This window comes from Monodon monoceros, unplaced genomic scaffold (genome assembly GCF_005190385.1).
Source record: "Monodon monoceros isolate NGI ecotype Baffin Bay Population unplaced genomic scaffold, NGI_Narwhal_1 Super_Scaffold_11, whole genome shotgun sequence".
NCBI lineage: Eukaryota > Metazoa > Chordata > Mammalia > Artiodactyla > Monodontidae > Monodon > Monodon monoceros.
Genome location: NW_021703767.1, coordinates 65,527,119 through 65,550,824, shown reverse-complemented (window position 1 = coordinate 65,550,824; position 23,706 = coordinate 65,527,119). Strand labels below are relative to the sequence as shown.

General features: G+C 45.5%; 1 protein-coding gene across 3 annotated transcripts; it reads left to right on the top strand.

The window, feature by feature from the left end:
• The first annotated feature begins 5,040 nt into the window (after window positions 1-5,040).
• On the top strand, window positions 5,041-21,731 carry POPDC2 (popeye domain containing 2). Of its 3 annotated transcripts, none has more exons than XM_029215148.1 (4): window positions 5,041-5,942; window positions 10,026-10,134; window positions 15,693-16,104; window positions 21,174-21,731. In XM_029215148.1, exons 1-4 carry the CDS (start codon window positions 5,452-5,454, stop codon window positions 21,257-21,259), a joined length of 1,098 nt encoding a protein of 365 aa, XP_029070981.1. In that variant the 5' UTR covers window positions 5,041-5,451; the 3' UTR covers window positions 21,260-21,731. The 3 variants fall into 3 exon arrangements, with proteins under 3 accessions (XP_029070981.1, XP_029070979.1, XP_029070980.1); XM_029215146.1 differs by having other exon boundaries at window positions 15,693-16,246; XM_029215147.1 differs by lacking the exon at window positions 21,174-21,731 and having other exon boundaries at window positions 15,693-16,466.
• The last annotated feature ends 1,975 nt before the right edge of the window (window positions 21,732-23,706 follow it).

Here is a 23,706-nt window from a genome sequence, read left to right as displayed (position 1 = left end):
AACAGGATTTCCTCCTTGGATCCATGTGTAGATGAGCTATCAGAACAAAACTGGAATTCTGTTACAAGGAGGAAGTGGTAAATGGTAAATGGGTATTGAGTAGACAACCAACTTTGCACTAAATCATCGTGTTCACTTAACAACCAAGTCATCCTGAATGGTCAAATTGAGTTTAGAGGAGCAATTCCTCTCAGTTTACTCAGACTTTTGAGAGAAAATTATTGGTAGCACATAACAAGTCACATGACGTTCAGTTTTCATAGAATAAAACAATCAGCAGATGTTCGGAGAACTGTTGGTTGAAGAGTCGTCCTTACGGAGATCCTTAGGGAGATAGGAATCTGAATGCCTTCAACTGTGAGTACCAGAATACCCAACTACAGAGACTTAAGCAATAAATGTAATTTATCTCCTGTCATAAAGTCTGAAGGTTGAAAGTTTCAGATTTGAGAAAATGGCTCAGTGATACTTTGAAGAACCAAGGCTTGTTCTATTTTTCTCCTCTTTAACCTTCTCATCCTTAGGCCTATCCTATCTCATGGGTACAGTGGCTTCAAACATTACATCATCATACAGCTGTATTCAAGCCAGGATGAAAGGTAGTAGGCTTCCTTACTGTCTCTATCAGGGAGTATACTTTTCCCCAGATACTCCCACACACGTGTCCTCTTATGTCTCATTGGTCACATGTCCACTCTTAAACTAGTTGCCATTGTGGGGAATGGGATATCGTGCTTGGATTTGACCAGTCTTTTTTTTTTTTTTAACTTGGAAGTCTTTTTGATACCAGTTCTTATTGTTTTTTTAAAAAATATTTATTTATTTATTTGGTTGTACCGGGTCTTAGTTGCAGCAGGTGGGCTCCTTAGTTGTGGCATGGGAACTCTTAGTTGCAGCATGCATGTGGGATCTATTTCCCTGACCAGGAATCAAATGCGGGGCCCCCCGCATTGGGAGCTCAGCGTCTTATCCATTGCGCCACCAGGGAAGTCCCTTGACCAGTCTTATTTCAGGCCCTGGCAACTGGGAGAGAAGCCCACCCTCCTTTACATATTGCCCAAGCAAAATCAGAGTTCCATAAACTGGGGGAAAAAGGGGAAATGGATAAGGAACCAGTAGTGTCTGCCCAATATCAACTCAGCAGTATGTGTCCAATGCCTAGAATCATGCCTGTGTTCGATTTTAATAACTATATTAGGAAAGCATTAAAAGCATCAAGCCCAATGTTTCTCAAACTACCTCTGGTGAAACTACATGTAGTTTCTCAAACTACAAGTAGTAAACTACTACTACTTTAATTTTTTCCAATTCACAGACTAATACGTTTCCTGTCAAACTGTATAAAGATGTCTTAAGTTCTCTCAGTTTCTGTCCATATCTCATCATGGACCAGTAACAGCTCTCGGACCAGCCATAGTCTGTGACCACTCTTGGAGAGATGGTGTACCCGGCTGACTTCATAATCTGGCCCTGGCCTGACTCTCCTGCCTCGTGTCCTGCTGCTCCCTTTGATTCACTGATAACAAACTGTTCTCTGTTACCAGAATATGCCATGTATTTTCGTTTTACTTCTGGACTTGACTTCACATTCTGTTCTCCCTTCCTGGAATGCCCTCCCCTAGCTGGGGAACACCTACTTGGCTTTTTAAACCAGCTTAAATGTCATCCTCCCTTGTGATGTTTTTCCTGTATTCTTTGCTCCCCTATCAGTGCTTCCTTTGAACCCCTTCCTATCTCATGGTTGTGATAGCTTCAAGCATTATATCATCACACAACTGTATTCAAGCCAGGATGAAAGGTAGCAGGCCTCCTTACTGTCTCCACCAGGGAGTATACTTCTTCCAGAAGCTCCCTGACACGTCCTCTTATGTCTCATTGGTCACATGCCCAATAAGGGTATTTTTTGGGTTGTAGTTCTTTCTGGGTCAGTCTCCCTCACTCATTGTCTTCCTCATCTTCTATCCCCGGTTCCTGGCACACATACTTTGTCCTAAGTAAATGTTTCAATAGAATTGACTCAACAAATGATGTGACTTCTGTGTCTTTCCTTTTATTCTCCCCAAATATTTTCTACCGTGCTTCTGCCTGCATATTTGTGGCTTTCCTTATAAGAACATACCATTTTGACACACAATTTTTCTTTCTTCTTCTATCAAACCTGGTTTTAAAAACAAAGATACAGCTTTTCACTGTATTCCTGTCATAGGTCCCACCCCACAAGCACCACTGTCACTGTCACTACAGGCAGCATGTGGTGTGTATGCCACCCCAGCGGCATACACAAATCCCTGGTAGCAATGAATGAGCCTGCATATGGACACATGTTAACTCCCCAAAGTACCTGGCAAGGTGGTACAGCACAGAGAACCTACAATTTAGAGTCACAATGACCTAGGCTTCAGCCCCTGTTCACATACTATCTCTGTCACCTTGGGGATGTTCCTTAACCTCTCTGAGCTTGTTTCTTCCATTAAAAATAAAGTATCATAGGGAGACATGAGGAAACAATAACTGCTTGACAAATGTTAGTACCTTCTGCTCAGATGAGCACATTTGTGGATTGACAAAAAAGGCAGGCTGAGAGCCAGCAGTGAGTTGGTCCACCTGGCTCTTTAAGGGATCAGGACCAGCCCATTGGTCAGGCTTGCTGAGAAAGATGACCTGTTTTGAAATTGTATCTTGGGCAGAGCCTCTGTTCCTGTGCTTCTCATTTCCTTGCTCACAGCTGGCAGAGACAGCCACTCTGACAGCTCAGGGGGTGCATGACTAAGGTGGAGGGATGAGCAGCTGCTGCTTGCTAAAGGGGGTGGCTTGGCCAGGAGGCAGGCAGGTGACCGAAAAGCAGCATGTGGAAATTCCCAAGCTCCACTGCTGAAATAACATCAAGGACCCAAATGGTTGCTGTGGGAAAGGCTGGGGGCGAGGGCAGCGGGGTGGGCCATGGGGCCTTCTCCAGGAGCTCTCTAGATCTTTTCCTTTGCCACTGATTTTCCCCCTCAACGTTAGAAAAAAGGGAATAAGATGCACATTTGTTGGTTAGGTGATTGTAATTAAAGAAGAAAAAACCCAGCTTCTTTCAACACGCTGTACATTTTCACACCTCCATGCCTATGCTTCTTCTGCTGTTCTCACCACTAGAAATCCTCTTCTCCCTCTACCTGGCTAATTCAACCTCTGCACCCCAAATTCCTTGTTAGCACCTGTGTCTTCCTTCTTCAATGCCACCTTCCTTCTAGGCTGCCACGTCTCCTAAACTCAACTCAGTTACTATGCTTCCCACACTGAACTGAGGTTGTTTTTTGAGGCATCTCTCCCTTGATAGAGTGAAAGCTCTTGGGAATCTTTGATTCTCTAAGTGCTTGGCTCATAGCAGGCACTCAATGTGTGTTGAGTTGAAAACTTCTACTCCTCTGCATATTTGACAATTCCTAATCTCTCACTAATTTTACTTACGTTACTAGCAGTATAATAAAGGTCCCTATGGATCGAGCACTTGAATAGTTCTGGAAGGTTACTGGATGCCTCCACCCCCTGTCCCCGCCCCCATACCTCAGGGGCTGTAGGAGTAATGGTAGTAAGGAAACAAAATCAAGGAGTCATGTGGAAGCCAGAGGGACATTTCTTAGTTTAGTGTTTGCATATTCCCAGATTTGAAATTGATGACCCAAGGTAGACCCCAGGTTCATCCAGAAGTTCCTGAATGTCCTCAGACTTTCTGGGGGGAGTGGAGTTAGGAGTCATGGATCTCGTCCTGTATTTCCACTAACTGTGCAAACTACTTGGGACACAGCAATAAGATAGATGAGATCAAATCTTGCCTCTGGGACTTCCCTGGTGGCGCAGTGGTTAAGAATCCGCCTGCCAATACAGGGGACACGGGTTCGAGCCCTGGTCTGGGAAGATCCCACATGCTGCGGAGCAACTAAGCCCGTGCACCACAACTACTGAAGCCCGCGCGCCTAGAGCCCGTGAGCCACAACTACTGAGCCCACGTGCCACAACTACTGAGCCTGTGCTCTAGAGCCCACGTGCCACAATTACTGAAGCCCGCGTGCCTAAAAGCCCGTGCTCCGCAACAAGAGAAGTCACTGCAATGAGAGCCCACGCACCGCAACAAAGAGTAGTCCCTGCTCACCGCAACTAGAGAAAGCCCGCACGCAGCAACAAAGACCCAACGCAGCCAAAAATAAATAAGTAAATTAAAAAAAAATCCTGCCTCTGTCACTTACTACCTGTGGGAACTTGTTACCTCTCTAAACCTCAGTTTCTTTCAGATGTAGAAGGAGGATAATATTTATTTGGAATGGTTGTGTGATGATTAAATCATGTGTATGTAAAATACCTAATCTACGTCTGCCATTTTGTAGGTGTTCAATAGGTGATGGTTATTATAATTTGCCAATATTGGGGTGGGTGGGGTGATGGTCTGAGCAATGTATTACCATTGTATTAACTATTACTAGATCCAGATACACACAGGAGAAAGTCAGAATTCAAAAAGCTGCTTTGCATAGCTAATTTTGTTTAATGGTTGTCAAATAAATGCCTATTTCAAATAAAGTCATATTTCCAACGTGACTTCATAAAGGCTTTCAAGGGGTTTTCCACTTCTCACTGTTAGGATTTTTTCTGATAATAGTCCCATACTTTCCGACCTTGAAGTGTCCTCCTACCTCAGGAGAGCCCCCAGCCCTCCCAGAGGGGGCTCTGGACAGTGTCCTGCCTGAGGTGTGACAGTAAATTCTGTGCACACTTTCCCTTTGTCCACCCCCTCACTCACACTCTCTCTCTCACACACACACACACACACACACACACACACTTGCCTCTTTTGCCCCAGGTCTTATCTTGTCCTCTGGGGAGGTATGTTAAGTGTTCTTCCAGCCTGCCTGTGTGCCTGGCCTGTTTTTTCTCACTGCCAGTACCACTTGGATTCCAATTCCAAACATGGTATACGTCTGGGGTCACCCTTTCTTCCGGTGCCAAGAGAGATGCATTCCAAATGGTGCACAAATGTGCCTCCCGTGCTGGGCTCTCCTCATTCTGTTTGGGGACAACACAAAGCAGGATGTGGCTTCTTTTTTATCCCTCACTGCTGAAGTTTTCAGCCCTATAGTCCTATCTTTTCCTCAGGACAATTTAGGTTTCCTGCCAAGAGCCAAATGTGAAGACTGTCCTAAGAAACTTGGAGCCGTGGACGCTCGACAGAGCTCTGCGGGGAGGGCCAGAGCCTTGCTGAGGGAAAGAGAAAGAAAGGTTTTCAGTTCTCCATGAAGTGTATTATGTTCTGCCATTCATTCCCCAAGCTAATGCAAGCATTCCTCCCAGGAAAGGTGGAGCTGGTGGGGAGAAGCCAATGGTGAGATGATATCTGAGAGGACAGGCTAACCCATTTCCTGAATTTCCCACGTGGGGACAGTCTTAGAGCCCGACAGGCTTTGAGGCCCGAAGATGAGCAGCAACGGCAGCGCAGTGGGCCAGCTCCTCTGGAGCAGGCCGCTGTGCGTCGGCTGGAGGCGGGACCAGGAAGGGGCTGTCTACCATCTGGCCACCTGCCTCCTGCTCCTGGGCTTCATGGGGGGCAGCGGGGTGTATGGGTGCTTCTACCTCTTTGGCTTCCTGGGCACGGGCTACCTGTGCTGTGTGCTGTGGGGCTGGTTCGACGCCTGTGGCCTAGACATCGTCCTCTGGAGCGTGCTGCTGGCGACTGCCTGCGTGCTCCAGCTGGCACACCTGGTGTACCGCCTGCGCGAGGACACCCTCCCTGAGGAGTTCGAGCTCCTCTACAAGACGCTGTGCCTGCCCCTGCAGGTACCCCTGCCAGCGTACAAGGAGATTGTTCGCTGCTGCGAGGAGCAAGTCTTGACTCTGGCCACGGAGCAGACCTACGCCGTGGAGGGCGAGACGCCCATCGACCGCCTGTCCCTGCTGCTTTCTGGCCGGTAAGCCGCTGGGTCAATGCCCAGCATTTCTTCCCCACGCCCACGCTTCTCATTTCCCAGTGCCTCCCTTTCCATTTCATGTCCCTTCCACTGAGGAAGGATGTGGCAAGTCAAACAAACCAAAATAGATTTTTCTAAGTATGCACTTTGCTTCCCCTTTCTTAGCATTTTCCATGAGGAAACTAGCTCATGAGGCACCTTGGTTGGCAGGAAGGATTGTGTGTGCACTTGTGCTGGGAGGTGTGGGGTGAGTGTTTCTTGAGCCTGGGTGTGAAATGACCACACCACACACACACGCCAGCATGTCATGTCTAAACTGCAGCAATATCTCTGTAAGCTTTGGAAAACTGGACATTTCAGTAAGATTAATTCATTCCTTCCATATGCATTCAACATTTGCTAAGTGCCAAGTATGTACAAGAAACAGTGCCAAAACAGAGGGGATTTCCTATAACCCCTGTTCCCTCCAGGGCATCAAAGATCTTGGGGAATATCCCATACAGATTCTATGGTAAAGTCATTCTCTTTTGCGGTACGCAGGCCTCTCACTGTTGTGGCCTCTCCCGTTGCGGAGCACAGGCTCCGGATGCGCAGGCTCAGCAGCCATGGCTCACGGGCCTAGCCGCTTCACGGCATGTGGGGTCTGTGGGATCCTCCCGGACTGGGGCTCGAACCCGTGTCCCCTGCATCGGCAGGCGGACTCTCAACCACTGCGCCACCAGGGAAGCCCTGGTAAAGCCATTCTGTATATACCCAGGTATGGAGCAGGAATACCTCTTGTCCACTTTTCCACTTCCAATTGTTCTATTGAGATTCTTACAGACGAAGAAGTAAAGTGTTATAAACCTGTGGGCCAGACAGTGAGGGAGGAGTAGTGGTGCCCACGTGTGTCTCTTTGAGTATATGGTGGAGACAACTGGTTGACACCTTTTAAGGAGGCTGACAGTCAGACCTTAGCAGAAATGGGCCTTGTCGGGATTACTGTATGCCTGGTCAGGCTGCATGTGAGCATTGGCCATTGACTGATCTCTTCTGAACAAATATACCATGGAGCTCTGTGCTGCACAGTTGGTAGGAAATTGTGAATTCTTTGAAATATTGCCCTAGTGGGACTTGTATGTGGAGCTAAGCATCTGACAGTAAGCATCTTAACCTGGTATGTACTTGGGCTGGCTCTGTGGAAAGCAAGTAGAGTATTTCAAAAGTTTTGTCCTTAATTTCCTCTTTCCTGCTTTCTTGAGACCAGGAGAATGTGGTAGAAAGACAAGAAAGTAATCAGAAGGGTCTGATTCCAAAAAAATAAGAAAGAAACCAGATAAGACCACCAGCCATAGTGGGGAAAAAAAGGAGTTTGACATTGATGATGATGGTACTACAACAACTACTGCTACTAGTAATAATATGCATTTATGTATCAATGTATAGAATCAAAGTGTGATGTACACATGTTTTTATTTTGTTTGGAGTCTGAGGTCCTGGGTTGAATGAGCTATGAGGTTTTGTGATGTTTCATTTCATTTATGGGTGAACTGAAGTGTAAATAAACCATACATCAGGATTATTGTATGGTTCAGGTATCTTTTATATAATGGATTTACCATGAACTTGTAGAAGACCACGTCCCTGTGAAGAGGAGAGGGGGCCTTGCCCTCTCAGTGTGGCTTTTCCTATTATACTTAGCATCCAAAACCTGAGTCAAAAATTAGACAATTTTGATATTTTTCTTGCCTTACAAGGTTTGGAGTAAGAGTTTTGTTTTGAGATCTTTCAATGTCATCCTGTCTCAACTTTGCTAAGTTGGAGCTGGGGAAAGGGGCTTCTAGTCTATATGACCAGGCTCCAGCTTTAAAGGAGAATCATCGTACCTTTGGCTGGTGAGGTACCAAACACCTCAAAGCAGCAGACAAGAACTCCATGCCAGGAAATGGAGGCTTCTTGTGGAGACCTCCCCAGTTCACGTGCAGACTCTCATCTGGAGCGCTTTGCTGAAATCTCAGACATCCCTTTCGTTTTATTTTCATAAGGCAATCAATCCCTTTCAAGACTCAGAAAGGCAAAGTGACTTCCTCAAAGTTCATCACCCTGTTAAGCTGTGCTTACTGTTGGAGATTTTCTCTCATATACAATCCCAAGCATGAACTCCTGAAGAGGCAACTAACTGTCTAAGCTCTTCTTGGAGGATGAAATTACCTGATGTCCAGGAGATCAAGAAGGAAGAGGAGACTCGAACTACAAAGGATACAATATACAATGTGAATGGTTTCAGGGAGTCATGCAGGCTCATTAGATGGTACTCACACTGTAAAATCTTGTCCCTCTTCAGTGGCTTGCTTGGGTGTCCAGATTCCTTGCCTGGGGAGAGGACAGGAGGATCTGATGTGTGTGGCAGCAGCCTCATTTCTTTCCTGTTGTCTTTCTTCCTTTGTTAGAGAAGCTTTTCTTTGAGGTTTTGGTCCCATTTATGGTGACACAGTGAGTTCATTTGTTTGATCGTTCCTTCCTTCTTCCTTCTTCCCTCCCCCTTTCCAAAAATATTTATGAAGAGGGCTAGGGACTAGGGATCTTGTGTTAAAAAATGAAAAATAGGGCTTCCCTGGTGGCGCAGTGGTTGAGAGTCCGCCTGCCAATGCAGGGGACACGGGTTCATGCCCCGGTCCGGGAAGATCCCACATGCCACGGAGCGGCTGGGCCCGGGAGCCGTGGCCACTGAGCCTGCGCGTCTGGAGCCTGTGCTCCGCAACGGGAGAGGCCACGACAGTGAGAGGCCCGCGTACCGCAAAAAAAAAAAAAAAGAAAGAAAAGAAAAATATTTTCCTTGTACTCAGGAAGCTTACAGTGTATGAAGAGAGGCACTAATTCATGTTTGACATAGTGGTGAATAACAGACATAGTATTTCCAAGGAGAAAGGCGAAGTGCAATGAGAGCATTTAAGCAGTGGACCTAACTTTCCTGGGGTAGCCAGACAAGACTTCCTGGAGGAAGGAATGTTTAAGCTGAGGCCTGAGGAGAAGGTGGGGATTGGGAGGAGAGGCAGCTGGAGAGGACAGAATATGTGAAGACTGTGAGGTAGGAGAACGCGGCACATCATCTTTCCTTGTATCCTTTCATTACTCAGGGAAGTTCTGATGGCTATCTACACATATTGATAGGTCTTGTAGGAGCAGGTGCGTTTCTGCCATCAGAGAGTGTAGGTTGACACCACATCTTGGGCTTGGTTTGAGACCTACGTCCCCTTCTGTCTTCCATCTTTAGGTTGTCAGATAATACGCAATAATTTATTAATTGATGGTGGTCTTTGGTAATTTGCACACATACGTATATATCTAGGCATTCACTAGGAGCAAGGTGTGGAGTGCTAATATCCCCTTGGCCAAAACGTAATCACATGGCTCTACCTCATGGCAAGGGGAGTAGGGAAATGTAGTTTAGCCGGGCAGCCATGAACCCAGCTGAAATTCCAAATATGGAGGAAGGGAAAAAGCAGATATTGGGAAACAATTCCACACTGGATTTCTCAGATCTCCATCCCCATTCTGATCTGCTTCTCAGTATCCTATTCATCCTTCAAAACTCAGCTCAAATATCATCTTTGAGAAGTCTGCCACTTGGAGAGAACTAAGATCTCTCCGTCGTCTGGTCTCCTGTCCCACAGTAGCACACACTGACTTACAGCCAGTTATTTATGTACCTGTGACTTCCACTAAATTGTGACATCTTTAAAGGCAAGGATCAGATCATCTCCATATTCCCAGTTTTCCAGGAACACTGAAGGTGCTCCATACATAACTGTTTAGCCAATAAAGCTCCAGAAAAAGTGGAACAGTAGCTCCTTTCAAATGGACAGGATGTACCTTAGAGATCTTTTTGATCTGCCCCCTCTGCCTGATAGAGGAACCTTCTTTCCCAGTATAACTCACTTTAGAGGAGAGGTTGAGGCTGAGACTCTGAGTTTTCGGGGAAAAGAGGAAAAAGTCCATACTGGACCCTAATAATTTTCCACTTTTTAACATGTAACTTAGACTTCGGAGAGGATTCGGGTAGCCACTTCCCTTTTCCCACAGTCTCTTCTCTCCCTTTGCCAGGGTTCGTGTGAGCCAGGACGGGCAGTTTCTGCACTACATCTTTCCTTACCAGTTCATGGACTCTCCCGAGTGGGAATCGCTGCATCCCTCTGCGGAGGGGGTCTTCCAGGTAATAGGGAGCCCCATGGCAGCACCGCCCCAGACCATCCCACTGTAACCCAGCAATATCCCTGCCTCCATCTTTCCCCTCTTACATCTGTCATTTGAACCACTGCCAATATGATGCTCGGGGTGGGAGCACTCTCCTCCTGTGGGAAAAGTGCCTGGCAGAGGAAGGGTGGGGTAGGGAGGTGCAGACCCCTGAAAGGGGGGCTATGTCACTCCTATGCCTAAAACTCTTCCAGAAGACCCCAGTGACCACAAGATAAAAGCCCACACTCCTTAGGGAGTAACTTAAGACCTTTAGTGACATCCAGTCACATCTCCAGCCCCTTCCTTCCTCACAGTTCCTGCTCATACCAGCCCTACTGAACTACTAGTTCTTCCCTAAACACACCACATTGTTTTGCAATGGCCATGCCTTGGCTACTACTGTCACTTCTATCTGAAATGCACTTTCCTCATCCAGAGGAGGCTATGGCATCTCACTTCCTCTGAGGCCTGCCCAGGCTGACCTCACCAGCTTCCCCCCCCCGCCCCCCACACACACCGCCTACATGCCTCTTCTATTCCTTTTACCATGCTGACTGCGCACATGTCTCTAACGATTTGGTTTCCCTTCTGTCTTTCGCATAGTAAGCTCCCTGAGGTAGAAATCTGGGCTCTCCTCTCCATCTTCAGGCTCCAAAGGGCAATACCTTGTGCACAGTAGTAGGTGTTCAGTAAAGGTTCGCTGAACTGGCTCGGCAGTGGGCAGTTGGTGTCTCAGAGGGCTCCAGAGGACATCATATACACACTCCAAGTTCAGGGCCTGGGTGCTAGAGCCCTCCTCTCTTCTCTGCCAATCCTTCAGATTTCAGTTACCTTCTCTGTAGCTCTCACTTACTGAATGGCTAGCACGTGGCAGGCACTACCTATTTTATTGCCTTATTGATTCTCACAACTGTCCTCTGGGTGGAATGTTGTTATTAACATGTTTAACAGATGAGGGAACTAAGGCTTAGAAACCTCAAGTAATTTGCCCAAGGTCTTCATCTAGAAAGTGGCAAAGCCAAGTGGCCTGACACCACTATTTCTATTCTTTTTTAAAATGGGAGGTTTACCAGGAGAGTGGAGTTTACCCATACCCACCATTATAGGTACTCCTCTGTCCAGATAGTTTGCCAGTACTGGGTTCCCTGTGTCTCCTACCAGTTCTATCAGGGAGTCCCTCAGGCGAGCATTTGAGCCAACCCCAGAATAGACACATGCCAGGCAGTGCCACCTGGCTGGGCCTGCTTCCGCCCCACCCTGACTCTTGGCTCCGTGAGGACAGAGCCTGAGAGGCAATCCTGATCCCACTGCCTAGACCACCAGCCACAGATCCCCTCTGAACGTGCTTCATCCACCACACACTCACGTCCTCTCCAAGCCACCCAGCAGTCTCCTTTGAGAACCCTCCCAGGACCATAAGAACCCTCAGGAGGCCTGAGTCAGGTCCTGAGCCAGCCAGGCCAGGCTCTGTTTCTGACACTGAAACTGAGAAACAGGTGGTGGATAAGCCGGGCGTCCTCCCCTAAGTTATGCTTGAAAGGAAGGGCTGTGACCCCAGATGGCCTCTCAGTCATCTGAGAGGGATGTAGGGACTGTTATATTTCTCCCATTTGTATTTTTAGCATGCATCCCCATTGGGAGCAATGAGATCCACATATTTGCTCTTGGCTCTGTGAAGTCCCATTTCCTCTTTGCAAATGTCAAGTGTTGTCTCGGGTTGTAGTTCATCTTGTCCTTGCCTTTGCAATTGCATAGTCTTTGTTGACTAATAGGGAATCCACAGTGACTGAATCATAATTCTTACTGAGTTTACCACAACGGAATCAACATTCCATCACACCTCTCAAGAATTCAATTAAGAATTTATTGGCTGTTAAGCACTGTGACCCTTTCATTAGTCACCAAGAACATAGCATGGGAGGGATCACACAAAAATCAGCATTATTTCTCCCACTTGCATCATGTTTTACTGGACCCAAGGTCTCTTTACGTACGTCAGCTTATTTAATCCATTCAACCAGCTTCGAAGGTGAGGATTAAAGAAAGAGCTGGTCAAAACTTTATTACAGACATGTGCATGTGTATGTGGGAATCAGTCAAACCACTGGTTTCCTGAAGACCTTTAGGAAGGATTTTACATAGGACATGAGAAAATGACATCAGGTTGTTTTGCAACATACAAGATTGGTAGTCTTCACCTGATTTCATTCATTCACTTCAGTAGTATTTATTGAGCAGTTATTGTAACCTGGGCACTATCTTTGTTTTTTCTTTTTGGCCATGCCATGTGGCATGTGGGATCTTAGTTCCCCAACCAGGGATTGAACCTGTGCCCCCTGCAGTGGAAGCGCAGAGTCCTAACCACTGGACCGCCAGGGAATTCTCATCTGGGCACTATTAAAGGTGCTCGGAATATATCAGTCAACAGAACAGATGAAGGTCCCTGCCTTCATGCAGTTTACATTCTAGTAGGGGAGACAAAAAATAAGCCATAGACATAATGAATAAGTAAATTATGTAATATGTTAAAAGATAATAACTTCTAGTAAAAAAAAAATAGAGTAGTGTAATTAAGGGAGAGATATAGTTGACCCTTGAACAACACAGGAAGTAGCGGCGCCAACCCTTCACGCAGTAGAAAATCCACGTATAATTTATAGTCCAACTGCCAAATATATGTTCCCCCATATCTGGGGTTCCACATCCTCAGATTCAATCAACTGGCCGATTGTGTAGTACTTTAGTATTTACTATTAAAAAAAAAATCCCCATTTAAATTGACACACACAGTTCAAACCCGTGTTGCTCAAGGGTCAACTGTAGTTGCAATTTTAAATGGGGTGTTCATGGAAGTCTTTGTTGAATGGGCGACATTTGAGCAAAGACCTGAAGTGATTGGTAGTGTGAGCTCTGAGAATATCAGGGGGAACAGCATATTAGACAGAGGGAAGAGCCAGTGCAAAAGCTGGGTGGTGGGAAGGACTAGCATGTTTGAGGTTCAGAAAGGAGGCCAATGTGGCTGGAACAGAGAGAGGGAGGGGAGAGAATAGTAGGAGAGGAAGTCAGAGAGGTGATATGGAGCCACATTGTCTAGGGCCAGAGCGTATATTTTCTAGATAGAGCCAAAAGGATTTCCTAACGCATTGGATGTAGTGCATGAGAGAAAGAGGATTAAGAAAACCTCTAAGAATTTTGACCTGAGCAACTGGAAGGATGGAGCTGCTATCAACTGAGATAAGGAAGCCTACGATAGTATCGTCTTTGTGAGAAGAGAGGAAGTCCAGTTTGGGGAGTGCTAGATTTGTGTGGACATTTAAATGGAGACACTGCATAGGCAGTTGCATATTTGAGTCTGAAATTAAGGAACAAGGTCTGAACTTGAGACAGAAGTCTGGAAGTCGTAGCACACAGATGATATTTAAAGCCATTGGATCAGACAAGATCACCAAGTGAGTGCGTGTAGACAGAAAGGGGGTTCAAGAATCCATTAACTCTGGGAAACTCTAGTGTTTAGAATTTGGAGGGAAAAAGAGGAAGCAGCAAAGGAAGCTGAAAGGGACCAATCAGGAGATTATACCAGGAGAGTATGGCATCCTGGGAACCAAGTAAAGAGTATCAAAGAGGAGAGACTGAATGCTATGAAAACTGATTGTCAGACTCAGCAATGCAGAGGTCATTGGTGACCTTGCCAGGAACAGTTTGTGGACCACTGGGGCAAAGCCTTGCTGGCTGAAGAGAGAGTGCAAGAGGAATTGGTAACAGCAAATATAGACAACTTTTTCATGGAGCTTTGCTGAAAAGGAGAGCAAATCAGTGGAGTGTTAGATAGCCAAGGAAGTGAAGTGAAGAAAAAGGATTTTAATTTTAAAATTTTGATTCATTTTAAGATGAAAGAAGTAACAGCATGTTCACAAGAATGCCCACAGTCTTTGTGTTCAGCTTTGAGGACGCAGTTTGCGTCCAGATTAGCTCTTACGCACACCCACTTCATGTGCAGCACACTTATTTCTTGTTTGGGAATTGTTACTAAGTACATCAAAAGTACAGGTTATGGCAGATGTGACAATTACTTGCTGAACCAAATTAGTAATGGATGGATTGTGAGTAATAATTCTTTCCCATGAGGCAACAAACCCGGAGAGATTAAGCAATTCATCTGATGTCACACAGCTAGTAAAGCGGTAAAGCCAGAACTTGAAACTTGTTTCTGGTCTTGATGAGTTAATTTAGAGCCCTGACTTCAGTGCTGATGATTGAGGGGAGGGGAGGGGGAGTTCTGGAGGCAAAGAAATAAAAGGATTATATACGATCTCTAACAAAGAATGTTTGGAAAGCCAACCCTACCTTTAATGAGACGACCCACATAAAGGATTTAACACAATGCCAACATGTGGTCGCCTCTCAGTAAATGTCAGCTGCTGTCCTCCCTCATTTCCACTGTCTCGATTCACAAATCTTCATCTTGAGCTCTGCCAACCTGCTCACGTTTAAAGTATTATGGCCAGAGTATAAAGAATCGTGTGATTCCACACCCTTTTCCTTTACTATCCTAAACATGTTTTCATTTGAAACCTAGCTTTACCATCATTGTTTTAACAAGGTTTATCAAGGACCTACTCTGTGCTGGGCACACGTTATTGACCCTGCAAGTGTAACTTAGCTTTGTATCACGGGCACATAGCGAGTGCCCAGAAATTTCTAGATGTCTAAATAAATGGAGAGTGGGGTGTCCTTCTACTTTGTGCTCTTAAGAGTTCCTCTTGGGACTTCCCTGGAGGTCCAGTGGTTAAGACTCTGTGCTTCCAATGCAGGGGGCACGGGTTTGATCCCTGGTCGGGGAACTAAGATCCCACATGCCACAAGGTGGTGGCCCCCCAACCCCAAAAAAAGAGTTCCTCTTCCTCTGTGCCCTTTTTCTGACTTCAGTCATCAGATCCATTTGGTTACTTGTAGGGCCCAAGTCAAGGGCAGCTCATGGGCCTGAATTCCAAGCCAGCATTCTGTCCAATGGATGCAGCCTGGCTCTTCTGTCACTGAAATTCTTTCCAGCTCTTTTTTGTGTCCCCACTCCAATATATTATTTCTTTTTATCCTTAAAAAAAAACTGTCATCAGCATCCTGAACTTTCTTCTGAGCACTAGGAGGCCCTTTTTCTCTCCTGTAATTACAGCAGGCTCAGAACCTTCTGTAGCCATTAGTGAGATCAGCCATGGGACACAGAGTAGGAGAGCTAGGAGACTGGAGGTGGACACTGAGGCTCTAGGAGGTGAAGGCCCAGCAAGTGAAGGGCTGATCTCAGGGCTCCTGACAAGAGCACCCTCCACACACACACAACCACCCCCCACCCCTGTTGTGTCAGTGCACGCAGTAAACGTCGGTCATAGGACCTCTTCCAGGCAAGGCCATGGAGAACTACTTCCACAGCTTCTTCAGAAAAGTGCAGAAGTTTGCCAAGTAAACGCTATATTTCTCTGTGCTAAGCATGGACACATTTTCTAGTTTCAACCTTTACTCTCTGCTCCTGACCCCTCTCAGGTCACTCTGACAGCCGAGACTGAATGTAGCTACATTTCCTGGCCCCGGAAAAGTCTCCACCTCCTTCTGGCCAAAGAGCGATACATCTCTCGCCTCTTCTCAGCCCTGCTGGGCTATGACATCTCGGAGAAGCTCTACGCTCTCAATGACAAGCTCTTTGCTAAGTTCAGGCTGCGCTTCGACATCCGTCTCCCCAGCCTCTACCATGTCCTAGGTCCTGCTGCCCCAGATGCAGGACCAGAGTCTCAGAAGGATGACAAGGACGTCCGTGAGCCTGCCGCATCCCCCTCTCCTCAGGCCCTGTCCACATCTGTCCAGCAAACACCCCCTAGCTCCCCACCTCCAGCGTCTACCAACCCTCCTGCACCTCCTCCCTGGGTCAGGATGTCCAGGCCCGACAGCAGCGTCCTGGGTGAGGACTCTACCAGTCTGGTGCTGGAGGATTTTGAGGAGGTGTCAGGATCAGAATCGTTCATGGATTATCAGAGTGATGGGGAGTACATGAGGTGAGGGGAGAACTAACATGGGCACAGCTGCCGGGCTCAGGATCCTGTGTAAGTACTCAGAAGGCAGCTGTCACTTTCTTGCCAACAGCTGGCCTTAACTGGGTTTGTAAGGGTAAAAAATCGTTTCATGGAGCCTGTCCTCCCGAGGATTCCCAGAAAGTGGCATTAACCCAACCCTGCAGATAGCAACTCACTCCTGGTGCATGCAAAGCATGAGAGCTTTTTTTTAATATTTTTTTTAAACTCATCCCTTATTAAGTGTGATTGCATTTTTGAAAGTGGGCTGGCTTGGTCAACATTTTGAGCAAGCAGATAGGTTGCTAATTTTTTTTTGCAAGGTTGTGCTAATAACTAAGGCCACAGCTAAGACTAAAGGGGATTTTATTTGTGGCATGCATTTTAAAGGATTTTTTTAAAAGCTGACATGGTTCTAATTTCTAATGCTTCTTCTTGGCATATAGTCAGCTCTGGAAAGCAGTCATTATTTAGCCTGGATTGGACAGGTACCTCTGCTAACATCGAGTATTTCGAAGAGGCTTGTGATTAGAGGCTAATGACTCTGGGAGGAAAATGTCCCCACCTTGCTCTCCTCTGGGCCAGTGGAAAGTGTGTTATTTGCTCAGGCACAGGACTGGACATTGCTGTGACTGAATATTACTATGATAGGGTGACTTTCCCAGAAAACCACACCTGCGGGAGGTAGAGTGGGCGTAATCTGGGTGGGACTAACGTGCAGGATTTCCCTCACACCTTAGGAGAGTGTACAAGAAAGTGTGTGCTGAGCAGTAACTGTTCCCCCTGGCTGCTCTCACAATGCTGTGTGACTTATCCCTCTAGGACTCCAGCCAGCCATGGTGCAGGCCTGGCTTTTCCTGAGGAAAATCCCACTGTTTCCAATTTGGAATGCATTTCCAAGGTGGGGGAGGTTTAGCTAAGAGATTAATCATTCTTTAGGAAACACTGACTATTTTCCCAAGAAACTAGTTCAGTGAGGAAGGCATTTAGGGTACTTGAGGTAAGTAAGTGAATGTTTGTATATTTTGAAAAGCAAGTCATATAAATGATGAAAGAGGCAGAGAGGCAAATGATAAAAGGTTAGCTATTTGGTTTCATAGGTGTGGAATTGATAATCTATGGAAGCAGAGTCCTTACAACCAGCGTCTAGCACCCAAGATCACTTTCTTGACCTCCTCCATTTGTGTTGTCCTCTCCTGTTGCCTCCTTCCCACTGTGCCCTACTCGCCCACCCCCACCAGTGCATATGGATTCTGTCCTGTGGGTCCCTCTCTTTGTCCAACACACCTACCCACCTGCACACACTCTGAACTCACAGCAGCTCCCTGTGTCCTCATGTCCTTCCTGGCTTTCTTCTCTTTTCCCAGCTCTATTTGTTCTCCTCATTCTCCCTTCCTTCTGACTTCTGCTCAGTCCTTGGTTCCCTCAGTTTGCTGCTCTTAAGAAGAAAAAGGCCTGTTTCTTCTTCTCAGTTAATTTCCCCTCTCCATATTTGTCCTCCACGTCTTCCCCATTTTACTGTTGCTGTATTTATCTCTCTGTTGCCTTCTTCCCATTTGCCCCACTTCCTATTTTGCTCTGTCTCTTCTTCTTCCTAAGCTGCCCTGTATCCCCAACTTAGTTTTTAATCCTGACTCTTCCAAGATCAGTACCTCTCCCTCTGCCTATAAAGAAAACCATTCAAGTGAAGGTGTGAAAATTCCCACCTTTGATGGCTACACATCTTACGCATGAGTTATCCCAAACGTTAAGAGGCAGGCGGGGTTGTAAACAAGAAAGAGACCCACACTGGGAGCCCGAAGTCCTGGCTGCTATGTCTGGCTCTGCTACTGATTGAAAACCACACAACCTCACTGAACCTCGCTTTCTTCATGTGAGTGTGTTGGCCCAGCTGGCCCCCAAAGGCCCTCCTGGGTTTATGTGAGAAGGCAAAGGATGTGCTGTTCAGAGGAGGAAAGAGAAGCAGCCAGTCAACAGTATAATGGACACGAGCCCCAGGACATTAGCGTGTCTTCCAGCAAGAACTCGCTGCTGTATTTCACTATGATTTCTCTTGTGACTTGGGACTGTCCTCCGCCCTGCTGGGTGGTAGGTCCTGCTTGACTAGGAGTTCTCTCCATTCTGTACCTGTGAAGAGTCTATCACCTACCACGTGATGACAGTGCAGGGCGGTCACGACTCCATCTCCCAGGTCCTCCACCCTCAATACTATTGCATAAAAGGCCTCTTTCCAAATTCAGCCTTTTCTGAGGCTCAAGATGAGAAAACTGCTAACATAACTCACTTTCTAAAGTACTAGTATTTGTAGTATAAAGAGAGTAGGTTTTTAAATGTTCTTTGGCTTAAGTAATAGAAAGGGAAAAACACATTGTTTACTTCCACAGAGTTTTCAGAACAACTTGAAAACATGATCAAATCGGCCAAATTTTAGACAGCTTTCAATTTAGTCTGTGATAATGGGATAATTTAACCCAGAGACCTTTTCCTCGAATTGTGTTTTAGGGTGTTTGGTTTGACTTATTTGCCATCAAACCCCTTTTAGTGTTATTACTGTAATGAATAAGCATAGTCCCTCGTGATTGGTAGCAATTTACTCTTGTTTCCTTTCTAAAGCAGGGCACAATTCACCATCTAGTCCCTGGCTCTTCAATGACCAAAATTGTAAGCTCATGGCTATTCATCCCCACCCAGCACTTACATAAGAGGCATGAAGCTGACTGGATTCTGCATTGTCAGGACACAGCTTCATCACACTGACGCCAGCGCTTGTCCCTCACACCAAGCCAATTTAAGACCAACTAAAAATAGTCAGAGGTTCTACTGGAGCTTATTTTTGAAGAGAGCACATTTTTCAGTTTGGTGGTGCCCAGAATTATCCACAATTGGGTGCTACTTTTTCTAATATGCAAAGCAGTGCTGTTGGATAATGTATTCATGCAGGGTCTTACAGTTAGACCTCAAATTAACCCTGCCTTCGCTAGAATCTTTCCAGTTAATTCTATGAACACACTCCACAATGCTCCATTTGATGTCTTACTTAAGGAGATGCTCAATGAATGCATCTCTGAAGTGGTCAGTTAAGTCAGATAATGAGTCCATTATCACAAATTAACTGAAAGCTGTCTGAAATTTGGGCAATTTTGCTTATGTTTTCAAGTTGTTCTGAAGACTTTGTGGTTTGAAAGTAAATACTATATATTGTTTCCTTTCTATTATTTAAATAAAAAAACAAAAGAGAAACAGATTACAACATGGAGGCTAATTGTGGTCAAGGAAAGAGGCCAGGACCAGGACATAGTACCAAGGCCACAGAACCAATTCAACAAACATTCACTGAGTATCCACTGTGTATTTCAGGCACTGTGCCAGGTAATCACATTATGAGTAATCATGAGTAACAGTTGGAAGAATGTAAGATGCTTAATCTGCAAGAGGTGGACAAGAGTAATACCTTCGAATTTTGAAAAGAAGAGGAATTACAATTTCCCTTAATTTGGTGAAGTTCTTGAGGACAGAAATGAATTAAGGGCTGAAAGCTATAAGGAGAGGATTTTAGCTCAGTATTAATAATGGATTTGCCTCAAGGAGCAGTGAGTTACTCGTCACTGGAAGAATTCAAATAGGGATCAGAAGAAATCTTCTCAGAGGTTTTTTTAAGGTGATTCAAGCTCTGAGAGAAGGATGCCTTAGGTTATTGCTATTAAGGTGCCTTCTAAGTCCGTGATGCTATGATTCTGTGATTCTAAGATGTGACTCTAGTCCTGCCAGTTAACCACCTTCAAGAGAAGTTCCTCATCTGCGAAACAGGGCTAGTAGTCTCACAGATAATTAATACCTACTGATAAGTAGATAGGTAGCCTCTGTCTACCTTACCAGGTTGCTGTGAGGAGTAACTGAGATAAAGTACACAAAGGCAATTTGTAAGCTATAAAGCACTAGTTTAATGTATAAGGTATTTTAAAACTCTGTTCTGTATAGATTTATTTAACAAACTCCTCCCCACACTGCCCCTGCTTCTCTCTTCCACTCCCTACCCCTTCTCCTCTGAGATACATGATTTCCCATCTTATTTCCTCCAGTCTGGTATTCCAAGGAAGGTAGCAGCTGAAAGGATCCCCTGACAACAAAAGGAACAGCAAAAAGGTGGTGATCCAAAGAAAGCACACACTAGCTCCTTGGCCCCTGAATAACTAAGCTATAGCCAGACCTTCACCTGTTTTATTTGCCCAGGAGAGACTGATCACCGTCACACTATATTCAGGCTCCTTCCCTCGGAAGTGGCCGTAAGGTGCTTAGTTAGCTGTCAGTGTTGTTAAATAGCATGTTTCTCCCAGAACCACTAGAAAGCTTCCTGGGGCAGAAGACTTGCCCTTGAAGGTGGCATGGCAGGAGCTGCCTGGGGCCTCAGGGTCTGGGTCTCTAGATGGTAGCTCTACTCGACCTGCCAAGGCTCCGTGTTCAGGCAGGTAAGTTAGAGGCAGCAGTTCCCTCCCTGCCCTCGGGATCCCAGCAGCCTACAACCAGGGCCCACCCCCAGGTTATTCTTCTACTTCTGTTTTACAGGTCTCATTTACCTATCCCTCTCTTTGTAAAAATAAAAGACAGGGTTTTATAAAACTCACCAATTTTCTATGCAGATTTTTGAGAACTCATTCCGTAATGTTAGGTAGGATTCTTCATGGGAAGCGTATAGATTCTTCACAGGAAGCAACTGAAGTTGATCTCTTGGTCTCTTCTCCTATAAAATGAGAGGACTGGACTATATAACTTCAAAGCTGACTCACCCTAATATTCTAGAAGGAAATGATTCAAAGATACATCTGCCCTATTATGTTAGGCATTGGGTACAGTTAAAATATTGGGAACTGGTAGAGGAAAAAAAGACGTGAAAAGAACCCTGTGAAGTTATGCTAGCTATCTGGAGCCACAGTGCTGAAATCCTTCCTCTGTCTTTCCACAGCTTCTAGAACTCCTCTCCAGAGCTACTCTCAAGTTATGTCCAGGGGACGGGCCCCCTTGGCTCCAACTCTGACTCCTGAACTGTAAGGATCAATGGACCATCCTTTTCTCTGGCCACATTAATCCTCACAGGAAGGTCACTCGTGTGCACACCCCTCTTCTCACCCACTGGAAGGCTCTCAGGCAAGGTCGGAGCAGACACAGAAGATGCTAAAGTGCTGCAGCCACACCAAGGCCCCCGAGTGACTTTTAGAACTTTGCCTTCACCAGGCTTCCTTCCCAGAGAAGGCACCCAAAAGTGCAAAAGCACAGATTCTATCCTTCACTAACTGCAGAATCTCAGGCAAGTCACATAGCCTCTCTGAGTGTCTGTAAAGTGGGGATTATAAAACTCAGTTCACAGGGCTGTGAGGATTCAATGAGTTGATTCAGGTAAAGCACCTAGGACATGGCGTGGCACCTAGTAAGCACTCAATAAATCACTCATTTCCTTTCCTTATGTTGTTTCTTTCAGCGTTCTGAAAATATCAATGAAGTCAGCTATCCAAGAAGTTTTCACTGTTTTTGTCTTGTTTTATTTAAAAATTTTTTCATTAAGGTTCAACATAGGGAAGTAGAAATTTTAGAACCTAGTTTGCCATTAAGCTTTTAAGTTCAACTTACAAATCTTTCCCTCTATTTATGACCCTAATATTAAACAGTAGTTTTTAGAGGGATTTTTACAAATCTATTTAAATTTCCTTAAACATTTTAAAGTAGACTTACAAGTTTAACATATTCTATTTTATTTTTTTCCCCAAAATACTGCCACATGTATTCTGGTTACCTATTGCTGTGTAACATTCATCCCTAAAGCAGTGAGTTAAAATCATCACGATACTTTGTTTTGCTCACAAAAGTGGGGCTTGGCTGGGCTCAGCTGGGCTGTTTGCACTCAGGGTTTCTTGTGTTGTTGCATTCAGACAGTGACTACAGCCAGAATCACCTCAAAGGCTTCTTCATGCATGTGTCTGGGGCCCAGGCTGGGAAGACTCAAACTAGCTGAGGGCTGAAACAGCTGGGAATCCTTGGGCAACCCTTGATCTCTCAAGAGTTTGTTCATTTTGTTGCTGTATAGTACTCTGTTGTGTGAATATACCACAATCTACTTATCCATTCCACTATTGATAGGTGTTTGGGTAGTTTCTAGCTTGGGGCAATTACGAATAGTGCTACTATGAACATTCTTGAACTTATCTTTTGGTACACATATGTACACATTTGGGGGGTATATACTGGAATTACTGAGGCATTGGGTATGTATATGTTCAACTATAGTAAATACTGCCAAACACTTTTCCTAGGTGATTATACCGATTAATATTCCCACTGTGTATGAGTGTTCTGGTTGCTTCTCATCTTCTCCAATAGTTGGCATTGTCTTTTTTTTTTTTTTCATTTTAGCCATTTGGGTGTATGTAGCAGCATAGCATTGTGGTTCTTTTTTTTAAAAATTTATTTATTTTTGGCTGCATTGGGTCTTAGTTGCTGCACGCGGGCTTTCTCTAGTTGTGGCTAGCGGGGGCTACTCTTCATTGCAGTGCGCGGGCTTCTCATTGCGGTGGCTTCTCTTGTTGCAGAGCATGGGCTCTAGGTGGGCAGGCTTCAGTAGTTGTGGCATGCAGGCTCAGTAGTTGTGGCTCGAGGGCTCTAGAGCACAGGCTCAGTAGTTGTGGCACATGGGCTTAGTTGCTCTGTGGCATGTGGGATCTTCCCTGACTAGGGCTCGAACCTGTGCCCCCTGCATTGGCCATTGGATTCTTAACCACTGCGCCACCAGGGAAGCCCTGATTTATAGAGTTTAAGAATAGTTTAGGGGCTTCCCTGGTGGCGCAGTGGTTGAGGGCCCACCTGCTGTTGCGGGGGACACGGGTTCGTGCCTCGGTCCGGGAGGATCCCGCATGCCGCGGAGTGGCTGGGTCCGTAAGCCATGGCCGCTGAGCCTGCGCGTCTGGAGCCTGTGCTCCGCGGCAGGAGGGGCCACGACAGTGAGGCCCGAGTACTGCAAAAAAAAAGAAAAAAAATAGTTTAGGAGGTAGTAGCATATTGAGTAAGAGCTTGGGCTGTAGGACAAGTCAGTTCTTTTATTCAGATTCAAATGATTTTTCTGCACTAATTGAGTTTATTTTTCTGCTTTATTCTGTTAATGAACTACATCAATAGATATGTGAATGTTAAAACAAACTTGTATCCCTGGAACAATTCCAGTCTTATTATGATGTATTTTCCTCTTTATGTATTTATGAACTTGGTTTGTAAATATTTTGTTTAGTAGTTTTGAATCTATGTACCTTGTCATATCATTGTCAGCTTTTAATATCAAGGTTATGCTGACTTTGAAAGGAGCTGGGAAGTTTCTCTCTCTCTCTCTTTCCCCCTGTCCTATGAAAGAGAGCTTTAAACCAAAAAAGTTTTATAACTCTTCATTCTCATTCCACTCAGTTGCCCAGGCCCCAAACCTTGGAGTCTTTCCATCAGTCTTGTTAGTTCTATCT

Bases quoted from the DNA above. Each gene is read 5' to 3' on its own strand.
- POPDC2 (XM_029215146.1), top strand. From the start codon at position 5,452: ATGAGCAGCAACGGCAGCGCAGTGGGCCAGCTCCTCTGGAGCAGGCCG. The intron at 5,943-10,025 runs GTAAGCCGCTGG...TCCCTTTGCCAG, and splicing joins TCCCTGCTGCTTTCTGGCCG to GGTTCGTGTGAGCCAGGACG. The intron at 10,135-15,692 runs GTAATAGGGAGC...GACCCCTCTCAG, and splicing joins CTGCGGAGGGGGTCTTCCAG to GTCACTCTGACAGCCGAGAC.